Genomic DNA, 17,884 nt, shown 5'->3' on the forward strand with positions numbered 1-17,884 from the left:
CCAGCCTTTCCTTCTCTTATCTTGTATTTGTGAAGTTGATTTCTGGAAGTGATGTGAAAGGGCTTTTCATTTATGCCTGCTAAATTTCAGTTTATTAGTTTCAAACCAATTTTTTTTTGAGTCATTCAGATTTGTTTTCAGTGACAGAAGATTTATAATCTAGCGATTCAGAATCAAATCATTGTTACCAGAAATAATGGAAAAAATGAAATTATTGATTAATATATGCTATGCAGTAAGATGAAGCAAACCATGTAACATCAATGAGTTACAAAATGTTAGTGTTGACTGAGTAGTTGGAAGGCCATAATCAAATCACCAGAATCGTGGACCAGGAGTCCTGTAATCTTCATTAACTAACAAATGAAAAATCTCTGTACCACATTTACAAAAACATTTTTGAGAATTTAGCAAAGAAACTGTTCTGGAACCAACAAATTATAAGAGGGAAAAAATAGCATTTTTCACAAAAAGTCTTAACTCTGACCAAAAGCCATCTAAGAACAATGTTTTCAATAGATGGCTTCATGCTGAAAGGATGGAGGCCAGTTCAGGCCTCCAACCTTCAGACCAAACTGACACACAATGGTCCGAGTCAAACCAGTTTTCTAGTCTCTTAAGAGGCAAGATCCCGAGGACATTGTTACGAGAAATAAAGCCGGAAATGTTTGCTTTCCTGGGCTCTGAGAACTCTGATGGGGCTTGGCTCAGATCGCCAGGGTCTGAGAGTTAGAGTTGGAGCTGGCAGGGCCCTTCCTGGGAGCCATTGAGTCCAATTTCCTAATTCTACACGGGAGGAAACTGAGGCACGGAGCTCTTAAATGGTCTGCCCTAGGATCCCACAGCTACTAAGTGTCTGACGTTGGGTTTAAACAGAGGTTTTCTCCTTTTGTTGTTGTTGGGTCCCCGTTTGGGTCATAGGTTCTAGGATGGCCTGCCATTTCCTTCTCCAGCCCATTTTACAGATGGGGAAACTGAGGCAAACAGGGTCCCACAGCTGACCAGATCTTTATTCAGGAAGAAGGCCGCAGGCTGGTACTGCAGCCCCTAGGCCGCGGCCCCACCCATTTCCCCAGCACTGGCTAGGAGGCCATCACACAGCCGGCCCTTGGGGGGAGGGGCGGGGCCGGAGCCTGACTGGGCTGAACTCCGGCCCTTGGGGGGAGGGGCGGGGCCGGAGCCTGACTGGGCTGAACTCCGGCCCTTGGGGGGAGGGGCGGGGCCGGAGCCTGACTGGGCTGAACTCCGGCCCTTGGGGGGAGGGGCGGGGCCGAAGCCTGACTGGGCTGAACCCCGGCCCTTGGGGGGGCGGGGCCGGAGCCTGACTGGGCTGAACCCTGGCCCGCGCCCCAGAGCGGGAGTTCCCAAGCAGGGTCTCTGGGAGACACGGCCGCTCGGGCCGACAGCGCCCCCCTGCCCTTCTCCCTGCAGGTCTGAGTCCGGGGCTGCTGTGCAGAGTGTGTGGGGACAGCAGCAGTGGGAAGCACTACGGCATCTACGCCTGCAACGGCTGCAGCGGCTTCTTCAAGCGAAGTGTGAGGAGGAAGCTCATTTACAGGTGAGAGGCCGCCCTCGGGCGCCCTCTTCCTGCGGGCCGGGAGCCGCCGCGGGTTAGCAGAGGGTCTCCGGAAGACCCCGGGGGGTTTGCGGCCTGCCCTCTCCCTCACCGCCCTGGTGGGCAGCCGGGAATCCCTCCGGATAAAACTCCTTTCCTAGCAAGAGTTCGCACACAGATCCAGCCGTCCCCGGCCCGGATCCTTCGGTGGGGAGTGGATGGAGACCGCAGAGACGGGGTCTGCCTTCTCTAACCGACCACCAAGCGTTCGAAAGGCGCCTACTGTGTGCCAGGCCCGGCGTGGGTCATGCGTGTGCGAGGAAAGCAGGAAGCACGTCCCCGCTTCAGGGAGCTTATCTCCCGCCCTACAGATGCCAGGCTGGGTCCGGGACATGCCCCGTGGACAAGGCCCACCGAAACCAGTGCCAGGCCTGCCGCCTGAGGAAGTGTCTGCAGTCGGGCATGAACAAAGATGGTGAGTGGGGAGGGCCCCGGGGTCTGGGAGGGCTTCACTGGGCAGGGATGCTGAGCTCTGGTCCGGGCCGGGCCTACCGTCCCTCAGCTAAACCACCCGCTTGTGGTGATAAGGTCCCCAGAAGGGGACTCCCCCGCTCTTGGTTCCCCCAGCCGTGCAGAACGAACGCCAGCCCCGCAGCACAGCTCAGGTCCGCCTGGACAGCATCGAGCTGGACCCCAGCCTCAGGCCGGAGCACCTCGCCACCTCCCGCGCCGGCCCCCAGCCTGCCAGTCCTATTGTGCTGGGCCTTCGGGGGCCCGCCTCCGCCTCCGTAGCTGCGGCCCCCGGAGCCCGCGCTCTGACGCCGCCAGGAAACCATCGCTTCCTGGCCAGTCTCATGACAGCTGAGACGTGTGCGAAGCTGGAACCAGAGGACGGTGAGTGACCTCGCACTCCCGAGGGCCCTTAGGTTGCCCCGGTAATTCCCTTGCACTGTCCGCTGCACTAAACTGCTGCATTCCCCCCCTTTCCCCCTGAGGCAATTGGGGTCAAGTGACTTGCCCGGGGTCACACAGCCAGGAAGTGTTAAGTGTCTGAGGCCAGATTTGAACTGGGGTCCTCCTGACTTCAGGGCTGGTGCTCTCTCCACTGCGCCCCCTAGCTGCCCCCATTTCCCCCTTTTACCTGCAGAGATGTCTAGTTCAATTTAATAAGCATTTGTTAATGCTGGTCTTGGAAATATGAAGATGAACATAGTCTCTGACCTTAGTGAATTTAAAATCTAAAATTAAAATCTAATAGGGGATGTAAGATAAATAGAGAACTACTGAACAACTTTCCTCCAAAGTGGGGACTGCAGTCCATCCCTGCCTCGTGATCTGCAACTCCCGTATGATAAATGAATAAGGGAGGTGCGAATAAAGTATAAGGAGGGTGTGCAGGAGCTGGAGATTGCTGTTAGCCAGAGCAGGACCCCTTTTCTCCTGAGAAATGTTTCCTCTGGTATAGAGGTACCCGGGTATATGGGTACATCAAACAGGTAAACATATCAAGCATTTACGAATCATAAATCCTATTTTTGCAACCCCCCATTCAATTATATGACCCCATGTGGGGCATGACCCATATAAAGTTTTAGAAGCTTTCAACTGTGGGATCAGGGAATGTTTTATGGAAGAGATAACAGTTAACCGAGTCTTGAGAGATTTTGCCAGGAGGAAAAAAGGAAGATAGAGGGACGGCCCAAAGCAGTAAAGGTGGACGAGTTGGGAGAGTCATCCAGTTGGGCAAGATCATAGGATCCCTAAAGGGGAGTCCTGCAGATAAAGCCTGAGAAGGCAGATTGGAGGCAATTTGCAGAGTCTTGAATGTTGGGATAGTGGTTTCCCCTTCAGAACTACTGATGGTCTCTGAACACAAAACTGACATAATCAAAGCTGTGCCTCAGGAAGATTTCTCAGGTACCCGTGAGAACATGACAGGTGGGAGGGTGATGTTGGCCAAGTCACTTAATCTATGAGGTCTCCCTCAGTAACCCTGAGAGGGTTTGATGAAATGGTCTCTCTGAGGGCTTTTCTTATGATCAAACTTGGGGGGGAGAAGGGGGTTGCTGGGAGTCAAAAGGAAAGAGTGGATGGGAGAGAAACTATGGAGGTGAAATTAATAAAACATGGTCACACCCCCAATAATTGGGTGTGTGGCAGAGGACGAGAGGTGGGAAGGAGCAGAGAAGGCATTTGTGAATCCTAAGCAAAGTTTGAAAAAAAGGGCTCCTTCTCATACTGTTTACCCAAGGGCTTTGAACCTTCTCTGTAAAAGATGAGACTTGATTGACTAAGTAAGGCTTTGATGAATCTCTGCCGGATTTTATTTGTAGGGTAATCTTTTACCCAGTGGAAATCCCCACACTGTAAGCCTTCTTATCCCATGAAATTCATATCTTTCTAAGAATCCTTCCTTGATAGAGAATCTACTCAATGAACTGGAGATTTTTCCTTGAGTCTTTTAATATTTCATATATTCCAGGACTGTGTATGATTCCTTACTCTTAAGTCATCCCTAGCATTCTTCCTCTCCCAGTTAGTCCTTGTCCTTAATGTCTTTTATTGCTGTGCGTGGGTTACCCCTGGTAATACATGCCAGCTTATTTACATCTCTCCATCATGTATCTCTCCAGTTGGCTTTGCTTGGGAGGCAGTGGAAAGGGCACGCACGTTCTAATCCCAGCTCTGCTTACCTGCTAGTAATAGCAGTGATAGCTAACATTTATACAGAAGTTTAAAGTTCGCAAAATGATGGCTACCACACAAGTACAGATGTGTACATATATATGCATATACATAGATACACACACGCAAAAGAAGAGAGAGACAGAGAAGACTGTAGATGTAACTAGGAAGGGAAGGAGAAAGGGAACAAGCATTTATTACTCATGTACTGTGTGCTAGGCTTTGTGCTAAGCACTTTATGAATATTATCTCATTTTTGACTAAAATTATTCAAGGTTCTTTAGTTGGTTAGCTAGCAAACATGATTTCCTTCCCCCAGCAATCTTTTGTCAAAACCACTGACAACTCATAAAGCCAAGAACTATGTGCTCACCTCTGGCTTCTGTCACAGGGCATTCTCCATAAAGACCATATAGTACAGGCTAATTCTCCAAGGACAGGAGGGTCCCCGGATGCTCTTGCTTGGAGATGATGTTATGCGGATTAAAACAGGTCCTAGAGTATTTTTGCACCTCTAGAGCAATATCCACGGACTCTCCAGAGAAATAGAGATGGCAGTTGTATGAACTGCCAAATGAAAAGCCAAATGGATTAAAAAGAGGCTTCATGACATGCTGTTGGATTTAATTAGTTCATTAGCTTAAATATTGTAGACACATAGGCAAGATAGATGAAGGAAGAAAGAAAAGAAGGAAGGAAGAAGGGAGAGAAAGAAGGAAGGAGGGAGGAAAGGAAGGAGGGAAGAAGGGAGAGAGGGAGGAAGGAAGGAAGGAAGGAGGGAAAGAAGGAAACTAGAATTTATTAAACACCTGCTATGTGCCAGGCACTGTATGTACTAGGTCCTCTGCAAGCATGATCTCACTTGAATCAATAACTCACAACAAGTAGGAGCTAGGCCCAGAGTTTGGTGGGAGGAGGCCGTGCTGGATTATAATTTGTGAGTTTCATAGTGCTGATCACTTTCAATGATCACAGGCTACTGCCTGCTGCCAAGTACATTTATAAAATGATATTCTTCTGGTGATATTATAATAACAGACAGCTACCATTTATGTGGCATTAAAGGTTTGCAAAGTACTTTACATTTATTATTGCATGTGGTCCTGACTCTGAGGTATATGCTATTGTTATCCTGATTTTACAGATGAAGAAACTGAGAAAAAGAGAGCTAGAAAGTGTCTGAGACAGCATTTGAACTCAGGTCTTCCTGATTTCCAGTCTAGCACTCTATTCACTATGCACCTAGCTAGCTTAAGGCTATCCATTTGGGACCACCACCATTTCAGAGGAGTACAAATTGAAGATTACTCAAAGTGCAATGAAGAGATCCATGGTAGATGTAAGTGGTTGTTTAGTTGTGTCTGCCTTTTCACCACCCCATTTGGAGTTTTCTTGGCAAAGATACTGGAATGATTTGCCATTTCCTTCTTCAACTCATTTACAGATGAAAAAATTGAGGCAAACGGGATTAAATGATTTTTCCCAGTCACATAGTAAGTGTCTTGAGTCAGATTTGAACTCAGGAAGATGAGGAATCTCTTTAACTCTGTCCACTCTGCCACCTGACTACCTCTAGTTTGCAGCAAATGAACAGCTTTGTGGGGTATGACCTCTAGGTTACAAAGCAATGTCATCTAGATTTTTTAAAAGATTCCTTCGTATGTATACATATTAATTTTTTCTCTTTGCCTTCAGGTACCTAATCTATCCCTAGCTCGAGTTCTGGAGACAAAGAGGAAAAAAAAGGGCATTTTTTGGCCTGGGTTCCTGGGAGTGATAAATGGAATTTTTAACTGAAATTGGGAAGGCAAGAGGAGAAAATCTGAGAGGGTTTATTTATGGACCTGTTATGGAGCGCCAGTGGAACATCTTGGTAGAGCTGCCTAGCCAGAAGGAGGGACTGCAGGCAACATCTAGGTGTCCTTTCTCTCTGCAGTTGATGAGAATGTGGATGTCACAAGCAATGAGCCAGAACGCCCCTTGGCTGATGACCAGCAGGGCTCATATCCTTCTAGCAGCCCGGAGAGTATCTATGAGACGTCCGCTCGCCTGCTCTTCATGGCTGTGAAGTGGGCGAAGAACCTCCCCGTATTCTCTAACCTGCCCTTCAGAGACCAGGTAAATTCGGGGGTAAAGCCACGCCTGTTCTTCCAGAAGCCCTACTGCTTTTCCCTACTCCAAAGGAGTCACCACCACCTCCCAAACATCTCCCTACCAATATTTCATTTTAACGAAGGTTTGTGGTATTACCATCTGGATTAGCATCCCGAGTCCAGATCCATGGCGCTGTAGGCCATGGTGCCTGGAGTTTTGTTCTCGTCAAAGCTGAGAGACCACTTAAAAGAAGCTATCATCATAATCCAGATCCAGCAAACCGGTGCATCAGAATTTGGTCATGAAAGTATTATCCCAGTGTGCTTTCTCCATCAATGGTGGGTGTCCCCTGGGTGAACCCCTTTCCTCCCTACATCCCAAGCCCCCAAACTCTTGGTTGTGAATTATGTGACTAGGGTGTGCTCACCACTGGGTCACTCTGTGGAGATGCTTGGAGACATATGTGTGCTGGTTGCAGGCTGCATTGCCCATAAAATGTCAACCAGAGACTACATGTGTATTCCTTGGAGAAGAGACAATCCCAGAGTTTAATTGAGGTGACACATCTTTTAAGCACATGATCAATTGAAAAAATGTTATCAATCAAGAGGTGTACATCTCAGGGAGAGTGATGCTCCTGAGCTTTGTCAGCAGCCTGTGTCTGTCAAGAGATGCCCCTTGATTATAGGGACTGCCATCCCTGAAAGGGATCCATAGATTCCTGCTACTTACTATTAACTGGCCTGCAGAAGGGCAAATAAAGAAGGTGAAAAGAGAAAAAAATCCCCAGAAAGAGCTTAGGGTTTTGGGTTTCAAAGTCAGAAGCAGGAGAGAAATACGTCCTCTGAGAATCACCAGACATATAAGCTGGCAAGGATGTCTAAGACTGCCTTCGAGAACATCTCTAAGCCTTCGTCCAGACTCTCATTGAAGACCTATGATGAGGGCAAAGCATCATCTCCCATTCCTTTTTTAGGAGAGGGCTGATTGTTAGGAAGTGTCTTCCATGTTTCCAATCTCAATCTGCTTTTCTGATTTCCACCCACTGTTTCTGGTTCTGCTCCCTAGCCAAGAAGTCCAATTCCTCTTCCACACAATGGCCCCTCAGATATTTAGACAGCCAAGCTATCCCTAAACCTTCTCTCCTCCAAGACTAGCATCCCATTTCAAATGATACTCATCTGACCCCACCTGTCTCTCCTGCTCCAATTAGAATGTGATCTCCTTGAACTGTTCGGTTCTGCAAATATGTATTGTATCTAGGATATACTGCAACATATTTAACATATATAGGACTGCTTGCCATCTTGGGGGGGGGGGGAAGGAGGGAGGGAGGGGAAAAAACAAAACATAAGTGATTGCAAGGGATAATGATGTGTAAAAATTATCCTGGCATGGATTCTGTCAATACAAAGTTATTATTAAATAAAATTAAATTAAAAAAAAAAAAAAAAAAAAAAAGAATGTGATCTCCTTGAGATCAAGGATTGTCTTTTTCCATTTGAATGGCCAGGGCTGAGAAGAGTGCTTGGCACATGGGAAATATTTAAATTATTTTTCTTCATTCATTCATTCATTCATGTTCTTTTAATCCCCTTGACACTTTGATCAGTTTAATCCAACAAGTTCCTATGTGTAAGGTGCTGGGGTTACAAAGACAAGAATGAAATTCATCTTCATGAGTTCAAATCCTCAAGACACTTGCTAGTGTAACCCTGTTATTCCTGTTTGCCTCAGTTTTCTCATCTGTAAAATGAGGGAGTTGAACAAAAAGGCTTTTTAAAGTCCCCTGAGTGGTAAATCCATCCATAACTTCGGGATCTTGTAACAACTTAAGATCAGACTGGCTTCTTCAGCTGCCCTGTCCTACTGCCGAATTATGTTGAGTTTGTAGTCTACCTGAAGACCTCAAATCATCCTTCCTTTCCCCTCCTCTCCCTTTCTCTGTCCCTTCTTCCTTCCCCTTTTTTTCTTTCCCCCCATAAAAATTATTCTGTTTCTGCTCCCTTTACTTCAAAAATGCTTATGCACTTTCCCCCAGGTTTCCCTGTGCGTTTTTCAAACAAATGTCTGCATAGTCCTCTCCCTGCCCCATCTTATATTTGTGAAGTTAATTTTTTGAACCGAGCATCCGATTTTACATGTATAACTCTCTAAATTTAATCTCATTTGATTTGTTCCATCATTTTGCTCTGTCAGGATCTATTTGAATCCGGACTTCATCATCCCCTAAGCTTGCTGTTACCTGTGAGTTTGACAAATATAATATCTATTTATACTTTTAATATTTATTTTTTATTATAATTATATATTAATTTATACCATTAATAAAAATGTAAAAAGCACATTCACAGATCTCTGGGGCATTCCACTGCCGACCTCCTCCGAAACTGACATCCAGTTATCATTGATTACTCTGAATTGTTCATCCAGTTCTTAAAATGCCTGAGTATGCCCTATCCTCTGCCTTTCAGAGAACAAACAGAATGGCCTGAGGGGCTGTCAGATGCTTTGCTGAGCCTCCTGATCTCGAATTTCTACCTCAGTTCCTTCTTAATCATCATTATCTCGCAGCTTTCACCTTGTCCCTCCCTTGTCCCTCACCCATCCCCCTTTCTGAAAGGGCACCAGGACAAGCCATGGGTGACAGCCCCTGGCAGAGGGAGGACTTCTGCCTGAAGTTCCCCAGGCAGTGGCCCAGAGCCGACAGCAATGAACCAATGGCTTCAGCAGCTGACTGGCTCAGTGGCTTTTGTATTCTTTGGAAGATCTTAAAAAATGCTTCTATTCCACAGGTTATTTTGCTGGAGGAGGCCTGGAGTGAGCTGTTCCTTCTGTGTGCCATCCAATGGTCTTTGCCCTTGGAGAGCTGCCCACTGCTGTCTGTGCCAGACCCCACCCCTGGCATTCAGGGAAAGCTCATGAGCGCTCCAATGGAGACTCAGATTCTTCAGGAAACCATCGCTCGGTTTAAGTCACTCACAGTGGACCCCACTGAGTTTGCCTGCATGAAGGCTCTCGTCCTCTTCAAACCAGGTAGGCAGGAGCCAGGCTTGGTCACCGGGAAATCAGGTGAAGGCCAGAGGGATTTCCAACACCTTTGGGAAAATGGGCACCTTTGTCATTGCCTGTGTTCTATGAAAGAACCTCCTCCGCTTCACTCCCCACATCTGTTGCCTCCTGCTCTGAAGCTGCCCACAGACCAGCAGTTTTGCACCCTCCCCAAAGCCACCGGATTGTACCCCTCCCGGTTTTTTACAGGCTTGTCTTCCATCTTACACATCTCCCCTATGTCCCACCAACCTAGATGCAGGGGACTCGCTGACAGTTGACTGGCTTCAGGTGGGTTGGAAGTATGTGGGTGTAGAGAAGTAGTTTCTTGAAACGAGGACTCCTTCTTCTGGACCAATTTAGTTATCACTGAAATTCCCAGCAGTGAGGTAAAAAAGGCAACATCATGGCTGCTAGGTTTAGATGTACCTTGTGATCCTTGAGACCCCCACCCCCTTTCCCTGAACTAGGTTCTTGGTAGGGGTTCTTAACCTGGAGTTCAGGAATCTTAATTTTTTTGTTTTATTATTATAGCTTCTTTTTTACAAAACATATGCAAGGGTCAACATTGACCCTTGCAAAACCTTGTGTTCCAACTTTTCTCCTCCTTCCCTCCACTCCTCCCCCAGATGGCAGATAGTCCAATACATGTTAAATATGTTAAAATCCAATATATGTATACATATTTATACCGTTATCTTGCTGCACAGGAAAAATTGGATCTAGAAAGAAAGAAAAAACCTGAGAAGAAAAACAAAAATGCAAGCAAACAATAACAGAGTGGAAATGCTATGTTGTGGTCCACACTCAGCTCCCATAGTTCATGAATCTTAATTTTTAAAAATATTTTGATAACTGTGTTTCAATATAATTTTTTTTGTCATTCTATGCAATTTATCATATGAATTTAAAACATTATCCTGAGGAGCAGTCTATAAGCTTTACTGTACTACCAAAGGGGTCCATGGCATATATTCAAACTGTTAAGTACCCATGGTTTACAGGTGAGTGTTTGGTCAAGTAGGAAAAGAGAGGAAGGATATGAATGCTAGGGAAGCTGTTTCCCAGGACAAGTTCTCATTGTTCCCATAGTAACATCTCGTCCACCCTGGATTTAAGGTTCCTATTCCCTTCTTTCTCTTTTAAAGCCTTTACGTGAGAACTGAATTCCATAGGGTTATTTTAACCAGGTAGCTACTACCCCAGCCATCCTTAGGCTGAAAAATCCAATTAGCATGGTAGGGGCCAGCTGGGAAAGGGAAGATAGGATAGAAGGGGAATCTGGAAAAAGAAATTCAGAAGTCTCAAATCACCTTTTTTACCTTGTGTGTGCACACTCTCCAATTAGAAATTGGGGATTCCTTAGAACTGGGGGTCCTAAGATTATCACCAATTTTATCTATCATGTACCTTCTCTCCTCGAGATAAAAATGCATATTAGTCCAGGTAATGATAATGAGAGTCTTCAGTTATTGTCCCCAGTACTATCAGAATTATCCACATCAAGAGAGGCAGAAGGGAGCCTTAGAGGTAGCGTTGGGGAGTGGAAAGCATCCTAGATTTGGAGTTAGAAGATGGCAGATAAGTGAGAACATCAATGATTTCAAGTCACTAGAATCATAAGAGCATAGATTTAGGTGTGGATGGAACCTTAGAGATCATCTAGTCCATTTTCCTTGGTTTATAGGTAAGGAAACAGGTGTAGGAGTTATCTAACTTGCTTATGTAACGAGCCTTTTGCTTGTTAGAGAAAAATATAGCCCTAAGCCTCATTTCAAACAAAGTGTCACCTTTTTATAATTATTTTTCCTGCATTAAAAATACTAATTGGGAACTTAAATACAAAAAGACAAAAAAGTTTCCATGTATACAGTACTACATAAAGGAGGATTCAATATAAAGCCATGAATTTCCATTTTACATTGTTTATGTTTTAAAAAACTATGTAAAAATATTGCATATCATTTTTAAAACCATTCTACTTTTCTGTGCTTCCTCCTAAGTTTTCTTTTGTCCTCTGTTGTGCACTATTCATTTTGTTCTCACTTTAGCCACCTCCCACTTCACCCTAGAGAAGACTACCATTAGACATAAATATGTATATGTGTATGTGAGTGTGTGTATATATGTAAAAACCATACTGTACATCTATTTTCAGTTTTTTCTTTGGAAGTGGATAACATTGATTTGAGTATTTAGAATACTACTCGAAATGATTTAGTCATTCATAATTATTCTTCTAATCATATTGCAGTTACTGTGTATGATATTCTCTTGACTCTGTTCATTTCATGCTTTATTATTTCATGGAAGTCTTTTCATATTTTTCTAAAAATCGACCTGCCCATCATTTCTTATAGCACGGTGGTAATCTATCATAATCATGTGCTACGACTTGTTTAGCCATTCCCCAATTGATAGGTATCCCCCCAATTTCCGATTTTTTCTTTTAAATTCTTTATCAATATTGTGGGAAAAAAATCATTTCCCAGTAACTTGGCTTGTCCCGTTCCGCTCCCCCTCCTCCCCCTCCCTCCCCCCCAGGAATTCTTTCTCAAAACAAAGAAAACATTTGGTGGGTTTTCTATTGTATTTCTTATAGGCAAAAAACAGAGGTCAAAAGACTTAGATTGCAAGCCTGACTACTTTGTGATCTTGAATCACAGAAGTTGTTGTTTGTCTTTCATTTCCAAGAGGATGTGACTCCATGATGTGCAAGTAAATTGGATTTAAATGAGGGAGGGCCATGCAAGGTCACCTGCCTCACTTTCCCCTCCAGAGCCAGCTGGGTCCAGTGGCCAGACATAGGTTTAGACACTGGAGATGGCCCTGGATGCAGTGGTAGACCTGGGCCTTTTTAAGCTAAGATCTGAAACAGGTCTGTTTGACTGAGGCTGCACCTTGAGCCAATGAACAGCTTACTCTCAAATACTGTCAGTTCCTGTTCACTAAGGTCAAGGTTAGTTTATTTCCCTTTTATACAGAATAGAGGAAGCCAGAGTATATAGGATCATAAGATTTAGAGCTAGTAGGAGGCTTTAAATATCATCTAGTCCAATTTCCTTAGTTTAACAAATGAAAAAACCAGTTTCAAATTTTATCCCTTCCTACTCTCCTTGCTCCCCAAGATGCTAAGCAATCTGATACAGATTTTACATTTGCAATCATATAAAACATTTCCGTATTAGTCATTTTGTATAAAAAGACTCATAAAAAATGACTAAAGGAGAAAGAAAGGAAGGAAGGAAGAAAAGGAAGGAAGGAAGGAAGGAAGGAATGGAGGGAGAGAGGGAGAAAGGGAGGGAAGAAGAAAAGGAAGGAAGGATGAAAGGAAGGAAGGAAAGAAGGAAGGAAGGAAGGAAGAGAGAGAGAGAGGGAGGGAAGAAGGGAGGAAGGAAGGAAGGGAGAGAGGGAGAGAGGGAGGGAAGGAGGGAGGGAGGAAGGAAGGAAGGAAGGAAGGAAGGAAAGGTATTTCAGTCTATATTCAAAAAATATCAATTCTTTCTCTGAAGGTAGATAGCACATGCTTTATCATGAGTCCTTGGGGATTGACTTGGATCACTGTATTGCTGAGAATAAGTCATTCACAATTCTTTATCAATGTTGTTGTTACGGTGCTACTGTTCTCCTAGTTCTGCTCACTTCAGTATTATTTCATGAAGTCTTTCCAGGTTTTTCTGAACTCACATATGTCTTACAGCACAATAATATTCCATCGCAGTCATACCACAACTTGTTCAGCCGTTCCCCATCCTCTCCGTTTCCAATTCATTGCCACCTCAAGAAGAGTTGCTACAAATATTTTCATACAAATGGATCCTTTCCCCTTGTTTTTTTTGGATGTCTTTGAGATACAGACCTAACAGTGGTATTAGAGAGAGACCTTCCTTTTTGTGCGGCACGTATAAGAAGTCAGTGTTTGACAAGACACTCACATGTGAGTCGAGAGATGAGGCTGTTTGTACTTGGGAGAAATTTTGTTTTCAGAAGTCATGATCAAAATAAAGGCTGCAGAGGAGCAGGAGCCACTGAGCCACTGAGAACAAATGACTCAGAAGACTAGACAAATGGCTCCTTTCAAGCTCTCTATGGCTCAAGTTATACCGAAGGAGGATTCCCCCCTTCCTCTTTTCTTTTCCTTTCCTTAACTACTCTCCTGTAAATAAGGCTCTATTAGACAGTGTAGAATATACTTGATTGAGAAGTCAGAACTTAAAAAACCAACAAAACCAAAATAACCTAGAATATTGCTGGCTTCTGTTCAAAATTGTGTTTAATTGGCCCCAGAAAATTATATACTTTAGAGCTGGAGAGGAACTTAGAGACCATCTTTTTAACAAATGAAGAAATTGATTTTTATAACTTGGCAAACTTTTTTTTTATAAGTTCAAAATAAATTTGATTCATCCTGGAGAGCTGTAGGACTTTGGGTCTGTTATAGAACCTTGGCTTCCCAAGCATGTGTAAAACAGGCTTAGTACTTAAAGTAACTACTTAAGTCATCTTGATGGCACAGAGGGATTAAGTAGTGGTAGTCAGAAAAACCTGAGTTTTTTTACGGAGAACATTTTAAAGCTATATGATGCTGGATAAAGCCAGTCAGTTTCAGTTAGTTTCCTAATATATAAAATGGGGATAGTGATAGCACATACTTTATGGGGTTGTTGGGAGGATCAAGTGAAATGGATAATCCATGCTTTGGGAACTTTAATGTATTATACAAATATAGCTATCTAACTTCAGAGTTAGCTACTAAGACAGATGATTAACAGTTTACATATATTCTTTAGGTTTTGTTTCAGTAACTATTTTTGTTGTTTCAGAAGTCATGATCAAAATAAAGGCTGCAGAGGAGCAGGAGCCACTGAGCCACTGAGAACAAATGACTCAGAAGACTAGATTGACTATTTTTGACTCCATTTGAGTTTTCTTGACAAAGATACTGGAGTGATTTGCAATTTCCTTCTCCAGATCATTTTACAGATGAGGAAACTGAGGCAGATAGGTTAAGTGATTATTTGTCCAGGGTCATCTAGCCAGTAAGTGTCTGAAGCAGGATTTGAACATAAGAAAATGACTCCAGACCCAGTGCTCTATCCAGTTGATAAAACACCACATACTGTCAGGATTACATGTGTAATTATCTGAATAATCTATTCTTTTTTTAAATTTATATTTATTGTACTAAATGATTTTTACAAACAAGGCAACTTATATATAATATATATTTTTACGTTCCCAAACTAACACAGTCACTTTTGATTATAAAGGGCATTCAAAAAGAGTATTATAGAGTTTTAAAATTTCCTTCTAAATTCTGGGAAGAAAAATATTTTCTGCCTTAGCATTTAGACAGTTCTTTTGGCTTGCAAAACACTATACAAATATCTCATTTGCTACTCAAAGCCACCTATTTTACTGAAACTGAGGCTGAGATTGATGGACCCATAGTCACTAGTAAATGTTGCTTGAGGCAGAATTTGAACTCCAACACTTTCAATTCCAAATCCAACACTTTAATCCCAGTGCTCTAATTGTAAGAATTATGCTGAAAGGTACTGGGTGTCATTGGAAAAGTTCAATGACTGCTCTTGATCCAAGTTTTCCTAGCTTCGTGTTGCTCTACAGACATAGGAGCTCCTTCATAGTTCCTGTTTATTCATTTAAGTAGGATTGTATTTGGGATGCACATAGAAGGAGCTTCCTCTCCTCCTCCTCCTCCCTCTCTTAATCCTCCTCTCCTTTCCCCTTTTCCTTTTCCTCATTTGGTGCTTCCTTTTCATAGAGACTCGGGGCCTGAAGGATCCTGAGCAGGTGGAGAATTTGCAGGACCAGTCTCAAGTGATGCTGGGTCAGCACAACAAGATGCATTATCCCAGCCAACCTGTGAGGTATGAAAGCTGGCCAGGATTTTGTTTTCACATCAAGGATGTTTGTCTTTGTCTTTGGAGGCATCACTACCACCCTCTTTTAGTCATTTGGATGGAATACAATCTCTTTGAGGGCAAGGGTCATGTTCTTTTTGTTTTTACATTCTCAAGACCTAACACCACTTTGTATGCAGTGGGTGGTTAATAAATCCTCAGTGTTGGGTCTCAGTACAGTCGGATCTTTTCTTGCCCACTTGCCCTTTGTGTCCATAGAGTGTTTCTCCACAGATCCACTGCCCGTGTCCTGGGAGCAGGTTGGTTGTGAGAGGGATATTCGTTCTAAGCTGCTCCCAGGGGCAGTGGGCTTGCATCCCCACACACATCACAGCATTTGTAATCCCTCCTCCTTTTGGAGTAATTCACCTTCACCAAGCATTTTCACTGTGACTATAGTGGGGAGAGGTCAGAACAGCTTAATTTTTTTCCCCCAGAAATATTTCTTGAATGGAGCAAATAAAGTCTCATGGAGCAAATAAAGTCTCGTAAAGCAAAGCTCTAATGCTTGAGTATATTGCTGCTGTAGTTTTGTAAATCTTCCCATTCTATCCCCTCTTCAAGGTTTTGCTGATGATTTGGACTCATCTAAACAGTATGTTTTTACTGTTAGCATTTTTCTGGTCAAACCTTCATAAGGACAATGACCTTAAGTAACCAATGATGTCTTTCTCTCCTTTCCAGGTTTGGGAAACTTCTTTTGCTTCTACCCTCTCTGAGATTTATTTCTTCTGACCGCATTGAGCTCCTCTTTTTTCGTAGAACCATAGGAAACACCCCCATGGAAAAACTCCTTTGTGACATGTTCAAAAACTGACGTAATCATGTTGCCGCTTTCCCTCCTGCTGCACCAACGTGGACCAGTTGGGAAGCCAATCTACAAGAAACCTTAGATTCAGGACTTCTGCTTTCCATTCCAACAAGGCAAAGGTTGATCCAACTGAATTCCCTTTCCAATATAAATCAGCATTACCAAATCTTTGTTAAAAGACATCTGTGAGGTCCCATGAAAACAAGCATTTAAAAATACACAGGAACAACCTTGTTTTACTAAAATGAGCTGGAGTGATAATAAAAGGTAATTTTTTTTTTTTGTCTCTGAAGAGGAAGCAGTGCCTAAGGTCAATCAAAATATTGTGAGAAATCCATTAATGACAACAGTGTTTAGTTAGACACCCCTTTCTAGGCCTGGTGAATTTTGTAGAGGTGGTGGTCTGAAGAAAGATGGGCTCACAACCCATTATGTTCTAATGGGTTGCGAAAGAATAGAAAGGACTACCTGAAGAGGTACCCCGTGAAATACTTGGTGGCTGGATATTTGAATGAAGTATAATTGAAGAATACAGACTCACCTCTTTAAATCCAAACAGCTTTACATTTGATATTCCAACTTAATTCAATTTATTCAGTTTCTCTAGTGGAATTAATGACCTGTGCTAAACTCAATTTTTCAATATCTCATCCCTAGTATTATAGTTCCCATTGGAACGCTTAGAAAATAACTTTCAGCACAGAGCACAGCTTAAATTTGGTGAGTTGGACACTCGCAATATATGAGAGCTGTTTTGAAAATAAGGCTTTAATCCTAACAGAGACTAATAAGCTAATAAGTCAGACCTCAGATTGCTGGCTGTGATCTGCAGCAATGATAACTTACGGACTGAAAAAGCTTCATTTGTTTTACTGAGGAGGAGTCTATCAGAACATTGTCTCTCGGTGGGATTATAGAAGCTTAATCCAAGGTATGACTTTTTCTCCTCCATATACACTATCATTTATTTTGGTCCCTTTTTAGAGATGGGCTTCCAAACCCAACTTTCCACCCAGGAAAGCTGGTGTATTGTAGACTTGGTACCATAATACGGTAAATAAAGAGTAAGCTTTTGGACAAATTATGTTTTATATTTTTTCATTATCAGTCCAATTCTCACTTAAGACTTCAAAAAGAACGTCTGTTTTTTTTCATGAGCAAACTAATTTCCTTATTTGTCTCATGGTTTCAGAAAGTCAGTTTTTAACCACAGACTTATTAATTAGCATATCCTGGAGCTGCCACAAATATTCATTTTAGATAGAGACCAAATGGAGCCTGATTACAGCCCCTTTTCCTTCTCTCTCTCTCTGTATCAACTGTAAAAACAAAACAAAACAAAAGTGCAGGTAAAAATGTCATCCTCCACCTTGGTCATCACAGAATGAAGTTCTTACATAGCTGGTCTCAGGGATGGGGATCATAAATGTAATAACCCTTACCCTCCCCTCAGAGTTGTAAGTTCCACCACACCTCTTCTCTTACAATATAACCAGGAAGTTATGGCAGTTCATGCTTCAGAGTTGAGAGAAAATAAATCGCTCAGGATATTGCTTTGTTAAGCTTTGTTCTTTAATAAACCAATATTATTTGTTCATAAAGCTGGTTTTGACAGCCATACAGGATATATTTAAGAAATGACAGAAATTGCACTTTACACATATGAAGCCTTGTTCCCCAAAAGGGGGAAAAGGAAAAACCTACCAACATGGAATTAAAAGTGCCTGTTGACTGCATCATGGATATAATCCAGCTCTGTGGCCA

General features: G+C 43.0%; 1 protein-coding gene across 1 annotated transcript; it reads left to right on the top strand.

Moving 5' to 3' along the window:
* The first annotated feature begins 1,344 nt into the window (after window positions 1-1,344).
* NR2E3 (nuclear receptor subfamily 2 group E member 3) lies at window positions 1,345-17,201 on the top strand. The gene is made up of 8 exons (XM_051981924.1): window positions 1,345-1,558; window positions 1,927-2,030; window positions 2,183-2,449; window positions 6,177-6,358; window positions 8,534-8,581; window positions 9,130-9,370; window positions 15,171-15,276; window positions 15,994-17,201. The coding sequence occupies exons 2-8, from the start codon at window positions 2,018-2,020 to the stop codon at window positions 16,124-16,126; spliced, it is 990 nt and encodes a 329-aa protein (XP_051837884.1). The 5' UTR covers window positions 1,345-1,558; window positions 1,927-2,017; the 3' UTR covers window positions 16,127-17,201.
* Window positions 17,202-17,884: the final 683 nt, after the last annotated feature.

This window comes from Antechinus flavipes, chromosome 2 (genome assembly GCF_016432865.1).
Source record: "Antechinus flavipes isolate AdamAnt ecotype Samford, QLD, Australia chromosome 2, AdamAnt_v2, whole genome shotgun sequence".
In the NCBI taxonomy this organism is placed as follows: Eukaryota; Metazoa; Chordata; class Mammalia; order Dasyuromorphia; family Dasyuridae; genus Antechinus; species Antechinus flavipes.

What these genes read in the sequence shown, in the direction of transcription:
- NR2E3 (XM_051981924.1), top strand. An exon ending in TCTCGTCCTCTTCAAACCAG is followed by an intron (nt 9,371 to 15,170) that starts GTAGGCAGGAGC and finishes TCCTTTTCATAG; the next exon opens with AGACTCGGGGCCTGAAGGAT. An exon ending in TATCCCAGCCAACCTGTGAG is followed by an intron (nt 15,277 to 15,993) that starts GTATGAAAGCTG and finishes TCTCCTTTCCAG; the next exon opens with GTTTGGGAAACTTCTTTTGC.